The 22,016-nt window shown below is 42.2% G+C and overlaps 1 protein-coding gene across 5 annotated transcripts; it reads left to right on the plus strand.

Moving 5' to 3' along the window:
• On the plus strand, nt 1-21,859 carry eps8l2 (EPS8 like 2). 5 transcript variants are annotated; one of them, XM_053426466.1, is made up of 21 exons: nt 1-274; nt 4,161-4,211; nt 4,673-4,719; nt 10,001-10,065; nt 11,210-11,371; nt 11,852-12,001; nt 12,850-12,929; nt 13,118-13,227; nt 13,345-13,415; nt 13,516-13,642; nt 14,839-14,927; nt 15,030-15,104; nt 16,423-16,571; nt 16,662-16,830; nt 16,927-16,961; nt 17,037-17,142; nt 17,328-17,447; nt 18,130-18,205; nt 18,309-18,474; nt 19,333-19,465; nt 20,921-21,859. In XM_053426466.1, the coding sequence occupies exons 2-21, from the start codon at nt 4,177-4,179 to the stop codon at nt 20,996-20,998; spliced, it is 2,043 nt and encodes a 680-aa protein (XP_053282441.1). In that variant the 5' UTR covers nt 1-274; nt 4,161-4,176; the 3' UTR covers nt 20,999-21,859. The 5 variants fall into 5 exon arrangements, with proteins under 5 accessions (XP_053282441.1, XP_053282443.1, XP_053282440.1 ...); XM_053426468.1 differs by lacking the exons at nt 1-274; nt 4,161-4,211 and adding an exon at nt 4,343-4,547; XM_053426465.1 differs by lacking the exons at nt 1-274; nt 4,161-4,211 and having other exon boundaries at nt 4,344-4,719; nt 18,133-18,205.
• The last annotated feature ends 157 nt before the right edge of the window (nt 21,860-22,016 follow it).

The raw sequence follows: 22,016 nt of genomic DNA on the forward strand, positions 1-22,016 counted from the left end.
CTCCAGAGACGCCTCCTCCTCCCCCTCCTCCGCCTCCTCCTCAGTGACTGTCTCTAACAACCAGCGACACACGTCTGCTCTGTGTCTCTGTGTTGGACGACTAACCGTGTCCCATACAGTGGACTAACCCAGCTGACAACAGAGGACTGACATCCCATATCGATTATCTCCAGGGGAATTTATCAGTGGACCAGCTGCAGTGAGTGATGGCAGACTGAGGCTGCTATCTCCCCCACGTCTTTCACACTGAGCATCTCATCCGGACGACCCTACTGTGAGCTCCTCTTCTTTTCGTTCTGTCTGTTCAACTCTCAACTCTCCATTTTCCTTAGCTGCTTAATGATTGATTCATGTCAGGTCATGTGTGTGTGTCTGGTCCCTATTGAGTGAGGACAGTTTGGGAAGGACTTGCTGTTAGGGGGAGGGTCGGACATTTAGTTGTGATGGTTAGGTTAAGGGCCTTGGGAATGCATTATACCAATGAGTGCCCACACTAAAATAGAAAAAAGTAATGTGTGTGTTATGTATAGGACCATAAAAAACACACAAAATATGCGATACAATAGTGCAACATACAAAAGGGCGATGGACGGGTGGCAGGAAGTTGCACAATCACATAAACAAAGAAGTAATACCTGGGATTACATTTTACAGAACAGTACAGTGCAGTTATTCCCTGTTCAGTGTCTGTTTGGCACAAGGAATAAAAAGACTTATATAAGTTTCCGGCTGGCCCGTGTGACTCTGTACCGATGACCAGAGGGAGCAGCTCAAACTCACTGGGTGTGAGGCTTTCCTTGGTTCAGCTCCCTCAGACATATCGCAGAGTTGTTATGTGACTTGCCAATAACCTTCGCTGCAGCTTTAATAATCTTGGAGAGCTTGTTTGGCTCTTGGCACTTGGGTTACCATACAAAGCGGTAATGTTTAATGATAAGAAGCTTTCAACCAAAGTCCATGTGTTCCACTTCTAGTCTGTGCCGGCTCGTATGTTGCATGTCTGTATGTAGAGTTTGCTAAACACATTTAGGTTAATAGACAACTCCAGATTGGTGTTGGATAATAAGTAACATGAATGTGGCTGCCATATAGATACATCCGATATCGCTCAAAAAGGTGGTGCTTTCCTTTTGGTTTCAACAGAAAATCTCACTTACTAAACCGTCTTTTCGCTGAGTGGAGTCCTGTCACGTGAGATCGTTGGCGTCATTGTGGACAAACAGGGAACATGTCTGTGAAATCTGAGCTGATTTGTCTTGTTCCGCGTGGGTCTCTCTGTCCTGATTCGGGGAAGTGTGCAGTGTCACCACTGTACCTGAGGACCCACAATCCACCTGTAACACTGTCGCCAGCTATCACGACAACATCACTGTGACTCACACAGACGACTGAATGTCTCCAATAACATCACATCTGATAACTGTTATCACCCAATAATTGTGGTGCACGGGACAAAGTGCACGTAGCTCTCATCAGAGTAAATACATATCTCTACTTTTAGTATGATTGAGTTTTAGAGTGTGGGAGAATTAATGTATGATAGCAAAGAAATACCCCCACCGGAGGCTGCTGATGAGCATATACAGACGATTACTTCAGCATTGATGGTTCTGTCAGTTCTGATTTATGTTGTCTGCGTATCTCACAGTTTTTTTTGTGAATCCTTTGTTGGTGCTGCAGGTGTGTTACGGGGTGTGTCCTGTGGGGCAGACACGTTACCATAGATATTGATTCGGTCCGAACTGTTGCTATGCTTTAATGTGTGCGTTGACAACGTGTTGTGGTGCCGCTGCGTAACCGAGGAATTGTGTTGTGTTTTTCACAGACCTGAAGCTGCACTGTTCCTCTTATGGCAGCTTAACAATGGTGGTGTTACTGTCTTTTGTGTGCTGAGACACTTTAATGTGATATTGTGCTAAATAAATCTTAACTAAGGAAGAATCCTTTACAAAAAGTTAAAGGCAACATAATTAAGTCGACCAAGGAGGTACACTATGTGTTCACCGCAATCTGTGTGTTTGTTTGCAAGATTCTGCAAAACCACTGTATAGATTACCACAAAACTCGGTGGACAGATACTAAATGGGCCAGAGAAGCACCCATTAAATCTGAATGTGGATCTGGATCATGGGGGGTTTGTATCCCTTTTTGACTGATATCAATGCGTATGTGCAATTGGGTGCAGCTTGATTGAATTTCAAGGGACTGTTGGGCCTTATCTGCTGAGTGATCATGTATATGTCATTCTAGTTATAAATCTGATATCAAAGTTTATCACAAGGGCTGTTGTGATAGAGAGATGTAGGTCAGTGTTCAGAGTCAAACTTCGCATGAGATCATTCCGGGAGTTTTTTGTGTGTGTGCGCGCGCATGTGTGTGTGTGTGAAGATATGACCAAAGCAACAACACGGACCACATGACTGATACCAAAGAGTCACAGAAGCAGCTTGAATAACACAACACTTGCGTAACCTACTTCTATTAAAACATGAAAATCAGAACAGGGAGATATTTACAGTTGCTTTGAAAACAAGCCAAGCATTCTGCATACGCTACTCATGTTTTGGGGCATTATTATTGTTTTAATATGTTAATAAGGGGTTGTCATTATCGAACAATAAGCACTGTAGGTCGAGTGGAGGAGAGGCATGCAGACGGCCTCCTGCCATGAGGTTGACAACACATGACACCCGGTCTGTCCTGATCTGCCTTCACCTCCATCGTGAAACCTGGCGACGGTCCACAGGCTGGAACAATAGCACGGAGAGGAGATGACCAGAGAGATAAGGGCACAAAGAGGAAGTCTTATCTTTTTCTGCTGACCCTACTCACTGAAGTAAATCCGACTGTAGTTGTTATTGGTCGGTTAAGCTGCAGTGCTCTTGGATCAGGGGGCATCATGGGACCGCATGTGGCTGTATTCGGATCAAATCAAACTTTTATCACACCATAACTTCGGCCCAGCTTCGGCCTCTCTCTTTGTTTCAGAAGTACACAGGGGGATTATGGGTCGAGACAAGATTATGTTTATGATCTGCTGCCAGATAAGCTTGAGTGACTGCACCTGCAACCTACAACTGTCACTGTATTTACTCCGTGCATCTGAGTCTGTGTGTGGGTGTGTGTCTGTGTGTATGCGTGTGTTCTGCAAAAAGTTTAAAATTTCAGATTGTAGGATAAGGCATGGCCTGAGGAAATGGGCCGTGTTATAGCTGTGTATATAGTAGGAATCCCTCCCAGTGCAGTTAAGTGACACAGGGTCAGTATCTTACAGATGGGCCTGGTATTGATGAACACTTAAAATGCTTACTGGAGACACAGGATCCTAACCTCTCACCAGCGATTAATAATACAAAATGAACCGGTTTCTTAAAGAGATACATGGCTCCTCGGAGTCTAAAGTCACGTGTAAAAGGTAATTATTGTATCCGGTGTCAGAGACAATTCAGTTTAGCAATTAACTGAGGGAACTTTATAAAGTTGCCTCGCCTTTTGTTTTATTTCCGTTTATATAATCAAACAGCTCAATGATTTGATAGCAGAGCTCACTCTCTTGTGTAAGATCTAAGGTCCAGTAAGAGTACATACTGATACTGTAGGCCTGTGCTCAAGGTGTGATTATATATTACACAACCTCGCCAGTGCATGCTTTGACAGACAAGTCTCCAGGATCAGAGCAGAAGGTGTGGGAGACTTTTGTTCCCTCATTTCCTGCTTCCACATAACCTCTCAGATTTAAAGTTTACAGTCGTCTCCTTTTGACGGCCCCGCTAATTATCAAATGGATGTCAAACAGTTTGCATGTAAAAACACAACCAGATTAAATAATTGCAGCTTAGAGATATAGTCATCAACCGAGGGGATCTAATTACACAGGTCATATCAGCCTGCTGTCCTCTATTGTCCCAGACCAGTCCCTCGACTCCGGCTAGTGCAGGCCCAACACCTGGCTCTGCACTGAGCAGCAACAGGCTGTTTAATGGACTACACCACAACTTTGTAGAATATATATACAACTTTAATAAGGTGTCGCTACTTTATACAAGCATGGTCTGTGTTTTAGAGCTTGCACAATCGCAATGAGAGAAAAAAGATTGAAGCTACTAGATGTTGCACGCTTTCAGAAGGTCACCTACTTAATTTGTTTCCTTCTTCCTCAGGTGGATGCCTTAAATCATGAGTGTCCCGGGAGCTCAGTCGAGGCCAGCCAAGTGAGTGTCGCACATTCCTGCTTTCCCCTTGCATATTTACTTTTCTGTGAGTTAGCTAATCAGATCCTGCAAATTTACTGTCCCACAGTCGCCGGCGAATCACTAATCCAGCATGTGGAAGGAGGTGTTGGTCAGGGACCTTGGGCACAGAGCGCCTCTGTTGAGAGTTGTTTGCTTTGCCTGGGTTCCTGGCTCCATCCTCCCTCCATGCCTCCCCTCCTCCCTCTTTCCCTTCTCCACTCTGCCCCTCTCCCTCGCTCCCTCTCTCTTTCCTTGGCCCTGACTCGTCCATATGCTCAGTATTTTAGGCTAATCTCATCCAGCGCTCGCCAGTCTGTGAGTCTCTGTGTGGGACAGTGTGGAACATTCAGAGGGTTTGGGACACGGGCATCCAGAGGTGCAGGGGGAGAGAGAATGAAAGCTGCACAGCGTAACCCCGTCTCCTCTTCTTGTTATTGCAGTGGAGTGGCCAGGTCGGACAGCAAAATCAGCGCCAAGGCCCTCTACGGTGAGTGACTGCATGGGAGTGTGTTCAGGAGTTGGTGTGTTTTTGTCAGGGCGAGTATTTTACAGTTTGACCGTTTTTCCAGAATGTGCCTTAACATGCCTTTATTTCTCTAGCATGAGTCACTGCAGTCTGTTAAAGTCAATAATGAAGGAGATTGTCATGGAATAGCTTTAGGGAAATTTGCAGCTTAAAGTATCTAGTTCATGCAGTTTTTGTGTAAACACTATTTAATTATGTGACATGTTCCTTTATAATGATGAACAAGGGGCACTGTATTTTATTTTGAGTCGATCCAACATACACTCTTCTGTTTGTTAAATAATATACTTTCTGCTTAGAAAAAATGGATCAATGACCCACTTTAAAAAGGTTCTTAAGCATTAACAAATCTCAAATGGAGCACAGGATATAATGCCCTTATAAGCCTTCAGTACCTTCCCAATATACTGCTCATTTCAAAAGAACTTTATCAGGAAACGCGGCGCTCCCACCCTTCAGAGTGTTGCAGCAGCCCCACGGCCTCGCAATCCTCTGCATAACGCACACACAGATAAGAGGGGGCCAAGGTCCGGCTCGGGGCCCGATCGTGCTTAGCCTGCTGACACCTCTGTTCGATATTGAGGGACATGGGGGGGCTCCTAAAGGGAACATGAGTTCTGTAACTATATCCATGTATCAGGCTTTTTGAGTGTGTGTCTGCACTCAAAGTGCTGAGTTGGACATTCTGAAATGTAGGGCTCGCTTGTGGTACAGTAGTGCTCCACTGACATGTATACTGTCAGGCTGCACCACTGATTGGTTGAAACGTATTAATAGTCATGCAATGATTGGACATTTTATATTTTAGCTGTTGCATTCTTGTATCGGGCGTGTTTCCGAGACTGGATCGTGCTATGTCACATTTCCAGGGTGTGTCTGTTTTCAATATGTGGCTGGAACAGGGTGGGGATGCCCAGGTCTCGCAGGTGAATAAAAGACACATTGAAAAGTGGAAAGAGGCGGACTCGGCCCCTCTCTCACTTCTGCTGCTGCCCTCGCTGCCTCAGACATGAGCTCACTGGCTCCCACCAGCACCTCCTTCCACACAACATAGAGGAACATTGTGTGGCCCAGTAAGAAAGCAGATAGAAGGCTGTGCGGAGGCAGGACAACCTGTTTTCACGCTCTGAATTTAGAACACCCTCAAATGACAGATGCTGTTATTGTAGAGGAGCAATATGTCCCCAACCTGCATCTGACTGTGCACTTTGTTGCCTGAGGACTTCTGTGCTCTTAGTCATCCAAATATCCCCGGGATGTCACCCAGTCTTGTGATCTCGGTGAAATAATCTTCTCCCTGTGCGATGAGACGGTGCTGTTCCATTGGCTCGTTAAATCTTGTGTGGCAGATGGTCGCCAGTACCTTCTCACTGCAGGATGACACCAGCATGTCTGTCCGTGTGACAGAATGAAAAATATATAAATATATATACACATATTAAGATTAAGATGCATTTATTTGTCCCAAACACATGCACAGACATGCACAGGCACACTCATGCAGGTAGGGAAATTCAACCTCTGCTTTTGACCCATCTGGTGAAGGACACACTCCCTCTACACACAGAGCAGTGAGCGACCATGTACGGCGCACGGGGAGAAGATGTTGGGTGAGTAAGGTGCCTTGCTCAGGGGCACTAGACAGGGTAGGGAGAATCCTCTTGGATTTTTGGACAGATCAATCCAGGTTCATCTTTTTGTTGTTTCTCCGTGGAGTCGAACCAGAGACGAACCAGAGACCTTTTCTGCCCATAGTCCAAGTTTCTGCCACTAGTCCACCGCCTCTACAGAAGATGCCCTACATACATAATATAATTGGTATATGTTATACAGATAATGACCAAGAGGATACTAAAAACGTGTAAAGTAACAACCGCAGCTCAATTTCCTCTATGCAAAACTCTGTCATTCACATTACAAGTGATGCAACTACCTCCCAGTGAGTTCTCCCACCTGATCTGTTATCAGCAGCTTTAGAGCCGAGCAGTGCGATGGCCCACCAGTCTCATCCTCCCAGCATTAAAGGGCTTTTTGTCTTTCTCAGACGGTGTGTGGTTGAGGAGCATGACCCTTTCAGGTAAACATGTGTCTGAAATGATTTTTTAAATGGTTTTAAAAACTGTAAATGTAGTTTCTTTCAGGGAGCACTGGTCCGACAGTGTCACTCTCTGATTTGGACTTTGTTAAAGCAGTGTTATTTGTGGTTATTAGTTGATAGCATATCTTCTTATGGCTCTTGATAAACCTGTACCCAGTTGTGGAGCACGGTTTTAAGAGGTGAATCGGTTGTTGAGGCTTGTGATGCAATTTCTTTTCTGGTGACCTATGGCCAAATATTTTTAGATACAGCTTCTGAATACGAAGTGTGACTTGGACAAATAATGATCTTGATCTTATTCCAATACGATTATTGTGTACTTTAGTTTGAATTATCTGTGGTGGGACTCATTCCTTCTTTAATGGTTCAATATAGGATTTTATTCCCCATAAACAAAATAAAAAGCCTTAAAAAACAATAAAAGTTGCACTGCATCAAAGAACGTTACGGTCTTTCGGTTTTGGTAGAGTCAGTGTTCATTGTGTTTAAAGATCACTTGTTAAGCAGGCTGCAGTGACTGATCTCGGACCATGCGTTGGTTTGATAAGCTGACAGGCGCCGTGTTTATCCCTGGTCACTGACTCCGGAGAGCACACGATGATCTGCCCATCTGCCTGCTAAGTGGCTCTTATTGCACGCCGTCAAAGAGATGTGAATTGATTGGCATAAATGTCAGTCATCAATAAGACATGGGGCGAGCTCGACTGTCAGAACGACACCTGACGCTTGTGTCTCACCTGCAGGGACCCAGGTAGGAAAGGATCAGCAGAGAGGACACTGCAGGGACAGGGAAGACAAATGCTCGCGTGTTGGAGGTCGAATGCATTTAAAGAGATCACATCGGATTTTTCTTTTTCAATGCTGCAGAACATGCATCAGCCAAAGCCAATCACAGTGTATCATCGATGAGAGGTTGGCAAATACGGGAAATAATAGAGCTGTGACTCACCCATTTTGTAAAGGGTTATGCAAACAACTTAAATGTGTCTCAATGTCTGTATATAGGCCAAAGCAGATCTGTGGCATCAAAGTGTTGACTCTGTTGGGCTGGGGACAGAAAGAGACCTGATATGAGATCTGCTGGAGTTTACCGGAACATGCACCCATTTAACCGTAATTGTTACCTGCAGACTATTCACTTGCTAAATAGGTCAGTGAGCACGCTGGCCCCGGCCAACAGATCGCCTAATGTAGCGCACAATGGAGCTGTTAGTCTCCTGATACACATGTGCATGTTTAGAATCCAGGCTTAAAATGTCTCCCTGCATGTTGAACGTCAGACTTTTGATATCTAGCACAGGCTTGAAAAACAATAGCAGATGTTTGATTGTTTTTTTCAGTCGTCCTCTTTAAAAATGGGCGGATGAAGGGGTGGGGCCAAGGGGGCAGCGGCCCTAGGTAGCTCCTTAAAATCATAGTCACTTATTAACAATACTTACGATAAATAGCCTATCATTTAGTTTTATTTGTATAACACAATGTGCTTGATCAAGGAACAATTTTCAAATTATATTCAATAATAGGATTTTGCTGGAAGTAAACAGTAAACTGGAAATTACTTAAACGTAATGCACCGTACTGAATCAGAACCGTTGCATGGATGATGTCCGTATTAATTGTCCACTCTGTGTAAATTGTGGCCCCATTGTAGCCCCTCATTTAGAAACATATTTTAGATCTGCCCCTGACACTGTTGTCTATTAGTAGCTCAGTGCGGTGAAGTCACATTACTTGTTTTTAGCCACGCCAGTTATGTGGCTTTGGGAGTGGCAGCTGGTCTGTCAGTCAAGTGGCTCATCTCTCGGTCCAGACTGCGTTGTCTCGACAGCTACTGCACCGTGTCTTTTTGTATTTTCATGGTCCACAGAAAATTAGTCTTCAGTGATCCTGTGACTTTCTATTTGAAGTTGTCCACTAAACTGTATTTGTAAACAAGTACCCTACAAAACTAACGACATTACCATCAGCTTTTAGTTTAGTAGAGAAAGATGGTGATCCTGGTTGATGCAAGTAGCTTTTACAAAACAAAATGATAACATCGTGATTATGTCAGCATGGATATTTTAGGATTTATCTCTGTGTGTGAGTAAACCCTCATGCAAAGCAGCTGTGGACTTTTGTTATTATCTTTGTTCAAACTCTCTGAGACTGATTGGAATATCTCTCAACGTGGAACTTATGTTTGCTGTCATCCTACCTGCCGCGCCATGGCACAGGTTTCACAATCACTGTGTTTTTGTGTTTCAAGCTGATTTCAAAGCATTTTTTACCCACTAAAATGTAACAGGTGATACGTATCAATCCAGTACCACATGATGAGGAAGTGAGCGTCGGTCATGAAAATCATAGATTGTGACCCCACAATAAATCTGTGCAAATGCCCTGGATGGATCGAGCTTTAATCCCAGCCAGGCTTCACGGTGATATAATGAGGTGTGCTGTCAATAAAGTCACGTAGACTCTTTGGTATGAAAATTAATAATTAACAGTTGAAGTCGGAGAGTTTACATTTCACTGGGCATAAAGTTTGCCAACAAATGTTTCCTTTCTTTCCTGCAGAGGGACTACCCTGTTGTGTTTATATTTTACTGTTATAAGATATAATGTAATATACATCATTGTGTGTCCAAATCAAATGAGCTCAGTAAGTCTACTTTACTGTCATGTGCAAAGGTTTGTTGAAGTGGAATTAGATAAATAATACTGCTGCAGCAAATCTTTCAATTAAGATGTGAGATTTTCTTTTAACGTTAAAGTGTCATTGATTTTTATTTCATAACACATAAAAAGAAACAGAATGAGTTGTTGTGGTACATTCAAATGTTTGGTCAGTGCTTAGTTACCAGCAGGGATGGTGATTTGTCCAAATAGAGTTGTAGACACCAGTTGCATGAGAGGCAGTGCCAGTAACCCCATAAAAAATAAAGCCACCTACCTCCTTCCTTATTGCTCTGCTGGTGTTTTCAACCTGCACATTAGTATTTCAGTGTATCTGCTCACCGTGCTGAAACGTTCAACATGTGGTCTCTCGGTCAGTTTAACCGCTGCTGCTGCTGTAGAATGATTTACAGTCAAAACTCCGGCCGGACTCGGTGGCTTCTCGTTTTCTCACGTTTTTCACATGTCTTTGTTTCTTATCAACAGAGCAGAGGAAGAAATACTCCAACTCCAATTTTATTACGCATGAGACGTCGCAGTATCATGTTGAGGTAAGAGCCTTCCTGTTTTCTGTCTCAAAGTTTAAAGTTTTTCTATTCATTTTTATTTAATATGAACTATATTATAAGTTAGGCTGGGAGGTAGAAAGATCTCTGTGAGAGTCACTTTAATACACTTCTCATTAGGTTATTGATTAAAGCGAAAAAAGGTAAATTGGAAATTGTTTTTTTTTAAAAAGTGCATCTTCTTTTTGTATGATCTTCAGTACATAGTGGTTAGGGTTCATGTAATACAGTGCGTTAATGTCATTTTGTTATTTTGTTATTTGTTATTCTTGCAAAAAAAAAATCTTGCATGACGACTGCGAATTAAGTGCATTTATAATTTGAATCAGGCCGGTGAGCCTCAAGTAAAAAACCAAGATATAGGCAAAGCACTTAGTTTAAATGCAGTAAGTGTCCAGGACCATTGAATCAGGGGTGTGCCTCGGGTCAGGGATGGTGTTGAACTATGTCCTGCTTGGATTTGGTCTTTCCGTAAATGCCTCTTATCACACACGGGCAGATAATCACAGATAAAAGCAATTGGCAGAGCGATGTCCGTGGCCGTGTTCCAGGGTGAGACGTGTTAACTTGACCTTTGAGGTGACATTTGCTAAACATGAATCAACATTATTCAACTTCTCTCACACACACAGGAAGTGTCAGTCCTTCAACTTGTACATTTGTTTTCTGTCACTATTTATCGCCTCATTATTCTGCAACTGTCATACGCCGACATATATGTACAGCCATGTATACGTGTTGTCGTATAGGCCTGCGTAGTAAAGCTGCTGTTTTGTTATCAGATAAAGATCTCCTTATTAGTTAAGAGAAAAGTTTGATCTTTTTTGGATTATGCTAATATGCTTTTTTTGCCACAGTGACCCTAGCCCTAACCCAGCAGTGAGACTGTAAACTGAGTAAAACAGCTGTTCTGTTGAGCTCTGTCCAATGAAAACCAAATCCATTCTTTAGACTTTCTATTTGCTTTTATTTGGGGAAAAAGGCAGATATTCACTTGTTGTGAACCGAGCAAAGGCTTAGCAGCGTGTGAAGACCTCAGACCTTAAGTTTTCCCGTTTTCAGTTTGAAGGCTTATCTAAGCGAGCTTCATATTGACCACTCATTTACCAACACGCTGTTTTCTACACAGCATCTCACCACATTCATCATGGACAAGAGGGAGTCCATTGTCACTGTGGACGACGCCGTTAAGAAACTGGTCCTTCTGGACTCCAAGCGCAAAATCTGGACGCAGGAGATGCTCCTCCAGGTCACTGACAAGGCGGTGTGCCTGCTCGACTGTGACACACAGGTAACAGCTCCACACCTTTCCACACATCATGCATTCTTCTATTCAATTAGGGAGGGAGGTAGCTTCTAAGGAGAGATGTGTCTAATGAATTATGGGAACTGTACAGTTTGTTTTAAGAGCTAAATATTAGAACAGTTCATCATTCGGTAAATTAAAAGTGACAATTCTTTTTTTGAAGTCTCTAACAACTGCTTCAACTTCAAACTTGATTTGTCAACACGAGTGTATTGAATAATGTATTATTCTTACAGTGAGTCCTACATGATCATGGTGGATTCATTTCACATGGTAAACATCCTTAAAAAAAAAAGTTTGACATTAAAGTAAAATCTATTTTCCATCCTGTAGAGAGAACATCGATGGCATAGTCATTTCTCCCCCACACCAACTTATGGTTTAAATCTCAATGAGGACTTGGCCTACATTGCTCCTTTCCTGCATCAACTTCCTCTCCTCTATTCCCCCATTGTTCTTCTGCAGATGGAGTTGGAGAACTTTCCTCTCCACACCATCCAAATGTGTCAGGCGGTGCTGAATCAGACACGTTACCCCTCCGTGCTGCTGCTCGTGTGTCAGGACAAGGAGCAGCACAAACCCGACATCCACTTCTTCCACTGTGACGAGGTGGAGGTGCGTCTCAGTCTGAGCGTTACAGGCTTGGCTCAATTTGCTTCCTTTACTTTGTGCACGCATGATCGCTCCGCTTTGTTTTTTTTTGCCATTCACAAACCCAAGGTGCCATTGTTGGAGCACTAGGTCAGATTTCAGGGCTTTCAGAGGCTGTGTGTATGTGTGTATCCTTTTACACTTTTTTTTTTTAGCTTGGATCAGAGATTTTTGTGTCAAAAGATCCCCTTTTGAAAGGGTATAATAATTAATAGCTTTCTACATGTCTTTACAATTCAGAATCACCACTAGGTTACAAGAAAGCATTGATCATGAGAGAATCTGAATATAAAAACCTTTGAATTATCACATATGACATTGCATTTATCTTTGTAAAAGGGGATTTTCTTATTCATCATCAAGTTTCTTATTCTTCTACTCTTTCTTTAAGATGGGGACTTTGGAGAAGAGCTGAATTCTGTTTTTCGGAAAAACTGATACATTTCATCCCTCCGCCTGTTGGCTTTTCTAGATCAACCGAACACAATATCATTATTTTATTATGCTTATTATTGTTGTATTAGTTTGGTGTCCTCGTATTTAATTGCGGTTAATTGTGTGCAATTCTACCATTGTTTATTCTGAGGCCTTAAAATAAACATCACAACTGAAGCATGTAGATTGCATGTGTATAAGAAAAGGAACCACAACAGCAAAAGCTGGGTTCAACGGCTCTGGGCTCTGTGGAATAGACGCTCACAGAACTGATCCTCAGAAGGAATACTGAATGTTTCTCTCCTACTGCTTTCTCTAACGCTGTAAATGTGCACATGTTAAGTTTGCTGCCCTTTGTTCCTCCTCGCTATCTCCAGGCTGAGATGGTTCATGCAGACATAGACAGTGCCATCGGGGACAACAAGCACGGGAAGAAGATGAGGCTTCAGACTCTGAAGTGAGAACATTACTGCTGCAGCCACACAAACACACACAAACGCACACACACACACACCAAACACACACACACACACACACACACACACACACACACACACACAAACACACACATGCATGGATACATTGAAGGAGGTGACAATAACCTAAAAGTTCTGATGGTTTCTGTACATCCTCCTTATCGTCCAGGGTCAATCAGGAGAAAATGAAGCATCACAGAGAAACCATTCTTCCCAGCTCACCAACAAAAGGCCCCTCTCCTCCGCCTCCGGGACGAGTGGCTGCCCCAAGCCCACAGGGTGAGTGTAACCATGCTGCATATGCGCTCACAAATATGTACTTTTTGTATAGCACTGCAGAGAAAATCATGTCATTTCAGTGGTGGCATTCATATGTTGTTTTGTGTTTGGATGTAGAAAGAGGAGCCACAGGACAAATTAACACAGAGTCGCATGAAAAACTGGCCAAGCGCACTTTAAAGGAAGTGGTGCGTGTTTTTATCACCAGTCATAACATCACACACCCTGTCGTCGTCACACATTGCTGTATTCTTGATGCTTAAACACAGGGTTTGTCTCCCTGAACAGGAAATCCTCAACTGTGCCCTGGACGACATAGAACACTTTGTGGCTCGGTTGCAAAAGGCTTCAGAGGCCTTTTCGCAGCTCAACCACCGCAACAAGAGTAAGAAGAATAAGAAGAAAGGACCAGCAGGTCTGTCTCCTTTTCTTCTGATGTGGTGGCACGAATGCTGTGACAATATTTTCATATTGCTCACGTCGCCATGTGTGTGTGTCTCTTTGTGTCCTGTGTCCCGGGACTTCCAATCCAATGTATGTGTGGTAATAGTAGATGCTGGTTTGGTGATTTCCATGTATTAGCAGGAGTGTGCTTCTGTATGAATTACATTATTGACATGTTTTTTGCTTTAAAAACATTAAATAATGAAGGGAAAGTGGAGTCTAATGTTGCATGGGGCTGGCACGGCATGCAGATAGCATGCAGATAGCAGATAAAAACCTTTCATTTAGATAGGAAATGATTGATGAACGGAAATTCGTGCCTCCTAATTGTTGGCTTGTAAAATAATTATATCAGTGTTACTGAGTAATGTTTTACGACCCAGCGCTGTGCTCATACTGTACCACACCCCATTCTCCATCCAGTGACACATATTGGTATAAAAACATGCAACTTTACTGTGTGTATGTGTTCATTGGTCAGGGGAAAAAACACACGTGCAGTAAGCGTGACTTTTCCACACACACTTTGGTAATAACAGTGTAAAAGCATCAGCCCTGACGACACTGACAGATGTTCTGACAATGATGTATTCTCTATCTAGAGAATCAGTTTCTCAACTTTGGTTTCAGTGGGATTCACTCAATTGTTAGTCAAAAGATTTGATGTATTTACTGTTGACATGCTTTTTAAAAATGTATCTCTAATTTAACAATAAAACTGGTAGCTATGAGATGTCTAATGGCCTCTAAGTACAAAATATAGGAAGTGGAACTTCCCAATTCCTGACAATATAATTCAAAAGTATGTCATAGTCAAATTTACATGCCATTGCTCGCTGGTTTTTGAAGTCATGAGAACTTTGGGACCTTCTGCGTCACAGGTTGAGAAACCCTGCTGTAGAACATTCTTTCTCTGGCATTTCCCTTCAGGTCAAGGTGAACAATTCATCTTTAAACCTGTTTAGCAATTAACCACGATTGTGTTCATAACCTTTGTTTCCTTGGAGACATTAGTGGTAAGCCATAGTATAGATGAAACAATAACATTTAGGGTTGTGAACCTTGGCCAGAAAGTAAAACCTGTGTGCTGTCTTTCATATTTCCTGAGCGGCAGTGGCAGTAACTCAGGAGTCTGTGTGTGGTCATTGTTGGTGTGGTTGTTTGCAGAGGGGATGCTGACCCTGCGCGCCAAGCCCCCCACTGAAGCCGAGTTCATCGATAGCCTGCAGAAACTGAAGCTGGCCTTGAACCTCGTGGTGAGATATCACAGCTCCTAATCTCCCTTATCCTCCACATCATCAGCTGCTCCTCTCCCCATCACCTTCTCACATGTGTCTCTGTCACTACGCCCCCTGCAGGCCAAAGTGAAGAAGCACATACAGAATCCGAGTGCGTCCGAGCTGGTTCACTTCCTCTTTGGCCCTCTGGAGCTGGTAAGAGCTAAACAAATTGTTTTATGTTCGATGTCCAACAGATGAAATTAAATGCAGGCCCTCTTACAGGAGATCCCATCATCCTGAATGTCAACAGTAAAAATCCCTTAGTGTTGACACAGGCCTCTCTGATCATAACACACTGAGCACTTATAAATGCACAGAATGAGAACAGCTTTGTGTTTGTGTTCTAGCTAACAGACATTCCATCCCTTTTATAATTGCACCACATTCACTTATGCATACTCACCAGACTGGAGCGACATGGCTTGCAGCTCCAACACAGGTGCAGCCCTGCTTACATAACTTTGGTATCCCAAGCCACAGTGTGCAGCCACACCTTCGATACTGCCTGTTAGAAACACAGAGCAGGGATTAAGCTCTGAGCCATGATCTCTGGTCACTCTAGATTCGCTTGCTAAGGTTGAGATAACACTGGAGCAGTCATTTACAAAGAGTATGTAGAGACAGGAAGTCAGGCAGAGATGGGGCTACTGAGAGAAAGTTCATACCATGACATCCTATTTAATGCAGTACACAAAAGCCATATTCCAGATTTTGGTATAATTTTGAATGGCCAACCACATTTACACCTCTTTTATAACACCTTGGTCTGCAACAGACAGCAAACAGCAATTTACGTCGAAGCAACATAGGACCATGTTCAGCTGTGGACAGTTGTGCAGTTATATCTACAAATAAGATCTTATATAGATGTTACTCAAGAAATTGTACTCAAAAACATTAAATGAAATAACACTCCTTGCCAGTACGAGGTACCGCAGCCTCCTCAGCATCCCTACTTCCAGCGTCCTTGAGAGTTGGGCCCCATGGCGATTAGCCGTCCTCAACAATCAGTCTCAACACAGAGCAGCTTCAGCCACAACCTGTCTTCCATCTCAGGCTGTTTTTACTTCAACAAGATTATCAGTTCAATATTTGTGAAGTATTATACTGTCATTATTTCATCCACAATGTTGGTGTTAAATTGTAGAATAGCTGTTGTTTATCGCTGTTGGTATAGATTTTTTTGAGTTTGATTTTGAGTGAATACTAGAGCTGGGTATATATATGGAGAGTGCCAAACTGTTTCTGTGTGTGTTTTCTCGACTGTTGAAAAAAGGCATTAGATGCTTACTCGGGTTCTTTGTCTCAGTGAAAAAAAAATCACTTTTTAGCCTGTTACTATATCCAAAGGAAAATACTAAAACTGAAGCACCTTTGTGTAAAATCTCTAAAAAAACTCCTCCCATGTTTTTGTATGGACAATCTCTCTGTCTGTTTTTTTTTAACGTGCTCTTTGTGAATTGGGCCACAGGTGCTGCAGACCTCCGGGAGTCCTGAACTGGTACGCTCAATCATCTCTCCTCACCTTTCTAAAGAAACTGTTGACTTCCTGCGAGGACACCTCATCCCCAAAGAGATGACCATCTTTGAGCTGCTGGGGGAAGGATGGACCAAACCCAGGTCCATGTGCTTCACTGTTGTCTCTACAGATGTTTACAGTAGCTGAAAGGTCACATTTTCACAATACTTTTACTCCTTCTGCTCCTACAGATCAGAATGGCCCAGGGATCAGTGTGGCCCTGTGTATTACCCAAAGTTTCGTAATGGATGGGAGCCACCGGCAGATATCTTCAAGACCGCCCCTTGGGAAACAGAGGGACCCTCAGGCCCAATGGGGCCGCCCACCAGCCCTGACTACAGGAAACACTCAACAGAGGACGTAAGACATTAATCTGATAGTCACTGTCTGTAAATGCAACGATCATTACAAATCCTCAGCCTTGAAAATGTAACAATCTGTTGTTGTTTTTTTCAGTATTATGGTACTCATTCCTCTGGCTCATCAGATGGGTGAGTACTGACGTCCGAAGTGTCTTTCACATGACACACAAACACGTGAAACTGTGCTAAAATGTGTTTGAATAGGTCCTACAACGGGAAGACCCACACTCGCAAATATGCCAAAATTCGCTACCACTTTGTAGCACGGAATGCCAACGAGCTGTCAGTGCTGCAGGACGAAATCCTCGAGGTAAAAACTGTTTCTTATTTCCCTGACCTCAATGTGTGAGTCAAGCGTAAGGCAGGGATGATGCCAACCAGAGACAGTCCAACATGTTGGCTTTGTCTCAACAATGTGGAATCATGCGCAGTCCCTGAAGAGCAATGAAGCAATTTCCGCTGTATCCAGGTCACAAGACAAAATGTTTCCCACAGGTGATAGAGGATGACAGACAGTGGTGGAAACTACGGAATCGCAGCGGCCAGGCCGGCTACGTCCCGTTCAACATCCTGGATGTTGTGAAGATAGAGGAGCCAGAAGGCGGCTACAGCCAGGTAGGCCTGCTGGGTCTCTTATTTGTCTGTGCTGTATTCACATTTCATTGATTAACACCCGTAAAACTTCATATGGAGGGGTACCTGCTTACTCACTCGGTGGCGCAGGCGCACAGCATACCACTGCAGGAGTGTAGATAAGTGTTGGTGCACATGCACACACACACACACACACACACACACACACACACACACACACACACACACACACACACACACACACACACACGATTGTCTCATGAGCAACATATTGCAAGAAAACTGTACAAAGACTAAAGAGTGAAATTAAAAATCTTGAGAGAGAGACAGAACTGGTTCGCGCACACAACTGCATCTGAAGTCTGACTGTCTGTGTGGACTGTAAAAACATTATGGTCAATTGCACGAGATAACGGGAGAGGCAACAGCTCCAACACCATTAACCCTGTGTGCAGGCTCACTAATGCCCTGCAGCAAGCACTGCATGCACCTACTCTTCCGGGTGTGAAATACTTTCACACACATATCTTTGTTTTGGCACCCTGGCAAAAATGTATCAGCCAGACCTAAGATGAAAAGACACACCTGTCTTTGGAATCATTCCAGCTGAGGTTTCTCATGAACTTTATTTGTGTGTGTGTGTGTGTGTGTGTGTGTGTGTGTGTGTGTGTGTGTGTGTGTGTGTGTGTGTGTGTGTGTGCAGCAGGATTACAGTAAGTCACCTCAAGGTGCTGTGGCACATGGAGACGTTTTCACCAACGGTATACCCAAAGAAAAAAGTGAGTGAACACAACAAAGCAAACAAAGTCAGATTTAGCAACTACATATTTTAGTATTTGTTATTGCTCTTGCTCTGACGTCGGCTGTCATTCTGTGCCGCAGTGGATAAAGTCAACAACGAGTTGTTGAAGAAGATCACTGAAAACAAAACCCAGCCCGTCAGGAAGATCCGCGTGGAGCGACAATCCTCCAGCTGCCTGCCGCTCATATTTGACTCGAGCCCAGAGCAGGTGACCACATGGCTCAACGCGAAGGGATTCTCATCATCGTAAGTCACCTGTGACACTCATCGATCCAGCCAATCAATACACACACCTTTGAGAGTAACCTAGCGTCGTGTTTTTTCTGCAGCTGACCTCCAGCACTTACACTTCTCAATGCAGTAAACAGGGCAGCAAAAACACTGCATGCTAATTTGCTCTTTAATTTCTAAACGGAATTTTATTTGCACCATTTCCCCCCTTGTTTACGTCCTGTGAATAATATATCCCCCAGTTGTGGTTGTTAATTTTTGTACAGAGATTTATGATCAACAGATTCCTGAGCACCAAAGTCATCAGGACTCATTTAATTAACTTTAACCAACTAACTTTTTGTCGAGTAACTCCATTAATGAGTCTGACTGTAATGTGTGTTTAATCAGTTGCCCATATTCCTCTTAGGAAGATTTAGCTTTCGTAAGCCTCGAGTGTAGTTTGGGTTTAGTGCTAATCGACTAAATTTATCAAGCCAACACGTCAAACTGAAGTGGTGAACATGGTAAACATTCTAACTGTTAAACATCAGCATGATAGATTTGTCTTTGTATGTGAGCCTGAGCCCTCATGGATACTCTTAGTTAGGATTCAAGAACTTTACTGTCATAGGGTCAGCCTCAAATCGGATTTTTACCTGTTGTAAAATATACAAATAAAAAAAATAACACTATATATGATATTATAAGTATAATAAAGAAATATAAGGTAAAGTTCATTATTTAGAGTATCAGCCGGTCATCTAACGTTGATTCTTAATGCTACTGACAGTACCTGTGCTCTGCCTGATATGAAATTCAAATTGTGCACTCACGACTGTAAAATTGTGAATGAGAGAATGTAAACATATTGTCTGACTGTCTCGTGTGCAGGACGGTTGAATGCTTGGGGATCCTGACTGGAGCCCAACTGTTCTCCCTCAACAAAACTGAACTGAAGACGGTGTGTGGCGACGAAGGCAGTCGTGTCTACCATCAAGTGACTGTGGAGAAATCACAGCAAGAGGTCAGTCACACGTGTGTCTTCTCACAAGCCTGTTTGATTCAGACCCACAAATCAAAAAGACATGTTCGTGAAAACGTTGAACGCCTTCACCAGATATGATTCATTGAAAGCCACATGCCACAACTTGCAGCCTCTATCTGGGCATGTTCAGAAAAGGGAATACTCAGCAATAGAACCGTTGGTGTGAGCTGTCTCCAAGCGAGTCAATCTATGATTAATACAGGTGTAGTTCATAAAGTGGGTGGATACACCTAATGAGGCCCAATTATTTATGAAGCATACAGTTTAACTCTTTGGTGGATTTTGTTAGCTGTAATTCATTACTGTGATATTAGGAATTACTTTTTGTATTACTTATATTACCATAATTTGCAGATTACTTCATATTTTAAATTATAATTTTCCTCAAAATGAGGAGTAAATAGGACATCAATATTACTGAGTGTAAACACATTATTGTATCAATTCACAAAATAAATGGCAAAGCAGAGTGGTTTACAAAAACATGTTTTTGTTTACACCTGGTTTTATCCTAACGTTGGCTTTAGGAGCAACAACAGTGTACTTACATATTTATGTTGTTTTTTAACTTGTCCTCAGTGTTCATCCATTATCCAGTGAGACTATCTCACTTGTGTTACCAATGTTATCTGACCAAATACTGTATCTGAACATTGCGTATCCTCCTCTGCACTACATTGAGCTTAACCATAAAGGGATATACAACTGACCAGGTAAATTATTGTTTGTACACATGCTTCAAAGACTCATTAAAAGGATCAGTGTGTCAAATTGAATAGCATCTAATGTGATGAAGGCATCACTCCTCCCTTCAATGCATTTAGGAGAATCTATGGTATTTAGGTTAATAAAAAAATTCATATGGTCCTCTCTAGAGCCAGTGTTTTGGTTTATCCATTCTGGACTACTGTAGAAACACGGTGGTGCAACCAAAGAGCGGACTCTCTGACAAAGGAACCACTTCTGATATATATAAAATATAAAATGCTCATTCTAAGATAAAAGCAAAAAGATTCTTAGTTTCAGGGGATTGAAAATCAATTAAATAATTTATGAATGTTAAATAATAATAATAAAAAATCTAAAATCGACCTAAATCTTACGCACTGGACCTTTAAGTTTTGATGTAAAGCTATTTAGCAAAGTGAAATTATTCAGATACCTGTTTTTTTATGATCAATATCCTTCAATCCAAAGAACCTTAATTCTTTTTATTTTACTTAAATGGTACAAGTGGCACTCATTAACTTGTCTGTTGCCAAAATAAAGCAAATGTGTGCTCAAATATTGTTGTTATTAACAGGGGCCGGGATTGATTATTTTATTTCTTTGTATTCAACACTTTGTAACGGGAGAATCCGTTATCTGCATTTTCGCATATGAAATTTGTATAAACATATGTACTCTGTATAACTTCTTGCATTTCCTTTACAGAAGAGCAGCGGAGACTCAGAGCTGCAGGAGATCATGAAGCGGCGGCAGGAGAGGATCGACTCCGGCAGCAAAGACTGAACCTATCGACCAGCTGGGGCCACCCAGACGCTTCCTCTCCCTCAAAGCTTCCTCACTGCAGCAGCTTCTTTAATCAATCTGCTGGTAATCGTGACAGACAGCAGTGTTGTAAAAAGAAAAATTATATTTATTTTGTATCATGCAAACATGTATGTACTCCAGTGTTTTCTTTTCTAATTTTGTCTCTTTTTGCTTTGATCATCTCGTCAGAGTTTCGCGTTAAAGATATGCTTGTGTATGAAAGAAACCGTGTACAGTTCGGCGTGTGTGGGTGCGTGTGTGTATGTGTGTGCATGTTACATACATATTTCTATGAGCAGTATATGTGGATGTTTATGCTCAGTGTCAATATTGCACCTGTTTACTAAATGATGTGGTAAATAAGTAGATCTTGGTGATTGTGTTTCTAAATCTGTGCCAGACTATGTGACACATCTTCTGATATATAGCCAATTATTTTTATTTTCATCACTGTTTACAGCTACACAAAATAATAAGTTGTCCGTGCAGATAGCAGGAATACAGTCCTCATTGTTGTTGGGAACTGACAACCAGCAGTCGGTATTAATGTAAATAGTCTTGCTTCTTATAATCAAAATTCAGACGTCCTTGTACCAGAGATACTCACAATAATCCTGCATGAAGTCATTGCCAGTAATAATGGACTGCTGTCAGACTAATGTTTCTTTTTGCAGCGTAGAAAACACAGAAAACAGAAAAACTAAAGAGCATATGCAAGAGATCATGTTGCTCACCTATAAATTAAATCAATATTGAATAGGGTTGTAAATATTTCGGGACACAGTGTATAAAAAGAACATAATTCAAATAAAACCTGGTAAATATTTCATATCAAATCTTTTTTGTGCGTAATTTGTGGTTTTTTGGACATAATGGTAGGGAAGGTGGACATATGATAAACACAGTTTCTTTATTGTTGTATCTGTGGATAAGAAAAGAGTTACAGCTGAAGAATTGTCAACAGTATCACATTATAGATCAATGAAAAAAAGAAAAC

Source organism: Pleuronectes platessa, chromosome 7 (genome assembly GCF_947347685.1).
Source record: "Pleuronectes platessa chromosome 7, fPlePla1.1, whole genome shotgun sequence".
Taxonomy (NCBI): domain Eukaryota; kingdom Metazoa; phylum Chordata; class Actinopteri; order Pleuronectiformes; family Pleuronectidae; genus Pleuronectes; species Pleuronectes platessa.

Coding starts and splice junctions, on each gene's coding strand:
- eps8l2 (XM_053426464.1), top strand. CDS start 4,419: ATGCCTCCCCTCCTCCCTCTTTCCCTTCTCCACTCTGCCCCTCTCCCT. Junction 4,720..10,000: donor CAGCGCCAAGGCCCTCTACG/GTGAGTGACTGC, acceptor TCTTATCAACAG/AGCAGAGGAAGAAATACTCC. Junction 19,466..20,920: donor TGGAGAAATCACAGCAAGAG/GTCAGTCACACG, acceptor TTTCCTTTACAG/AAGAGCAGCGGAGACTCAGA.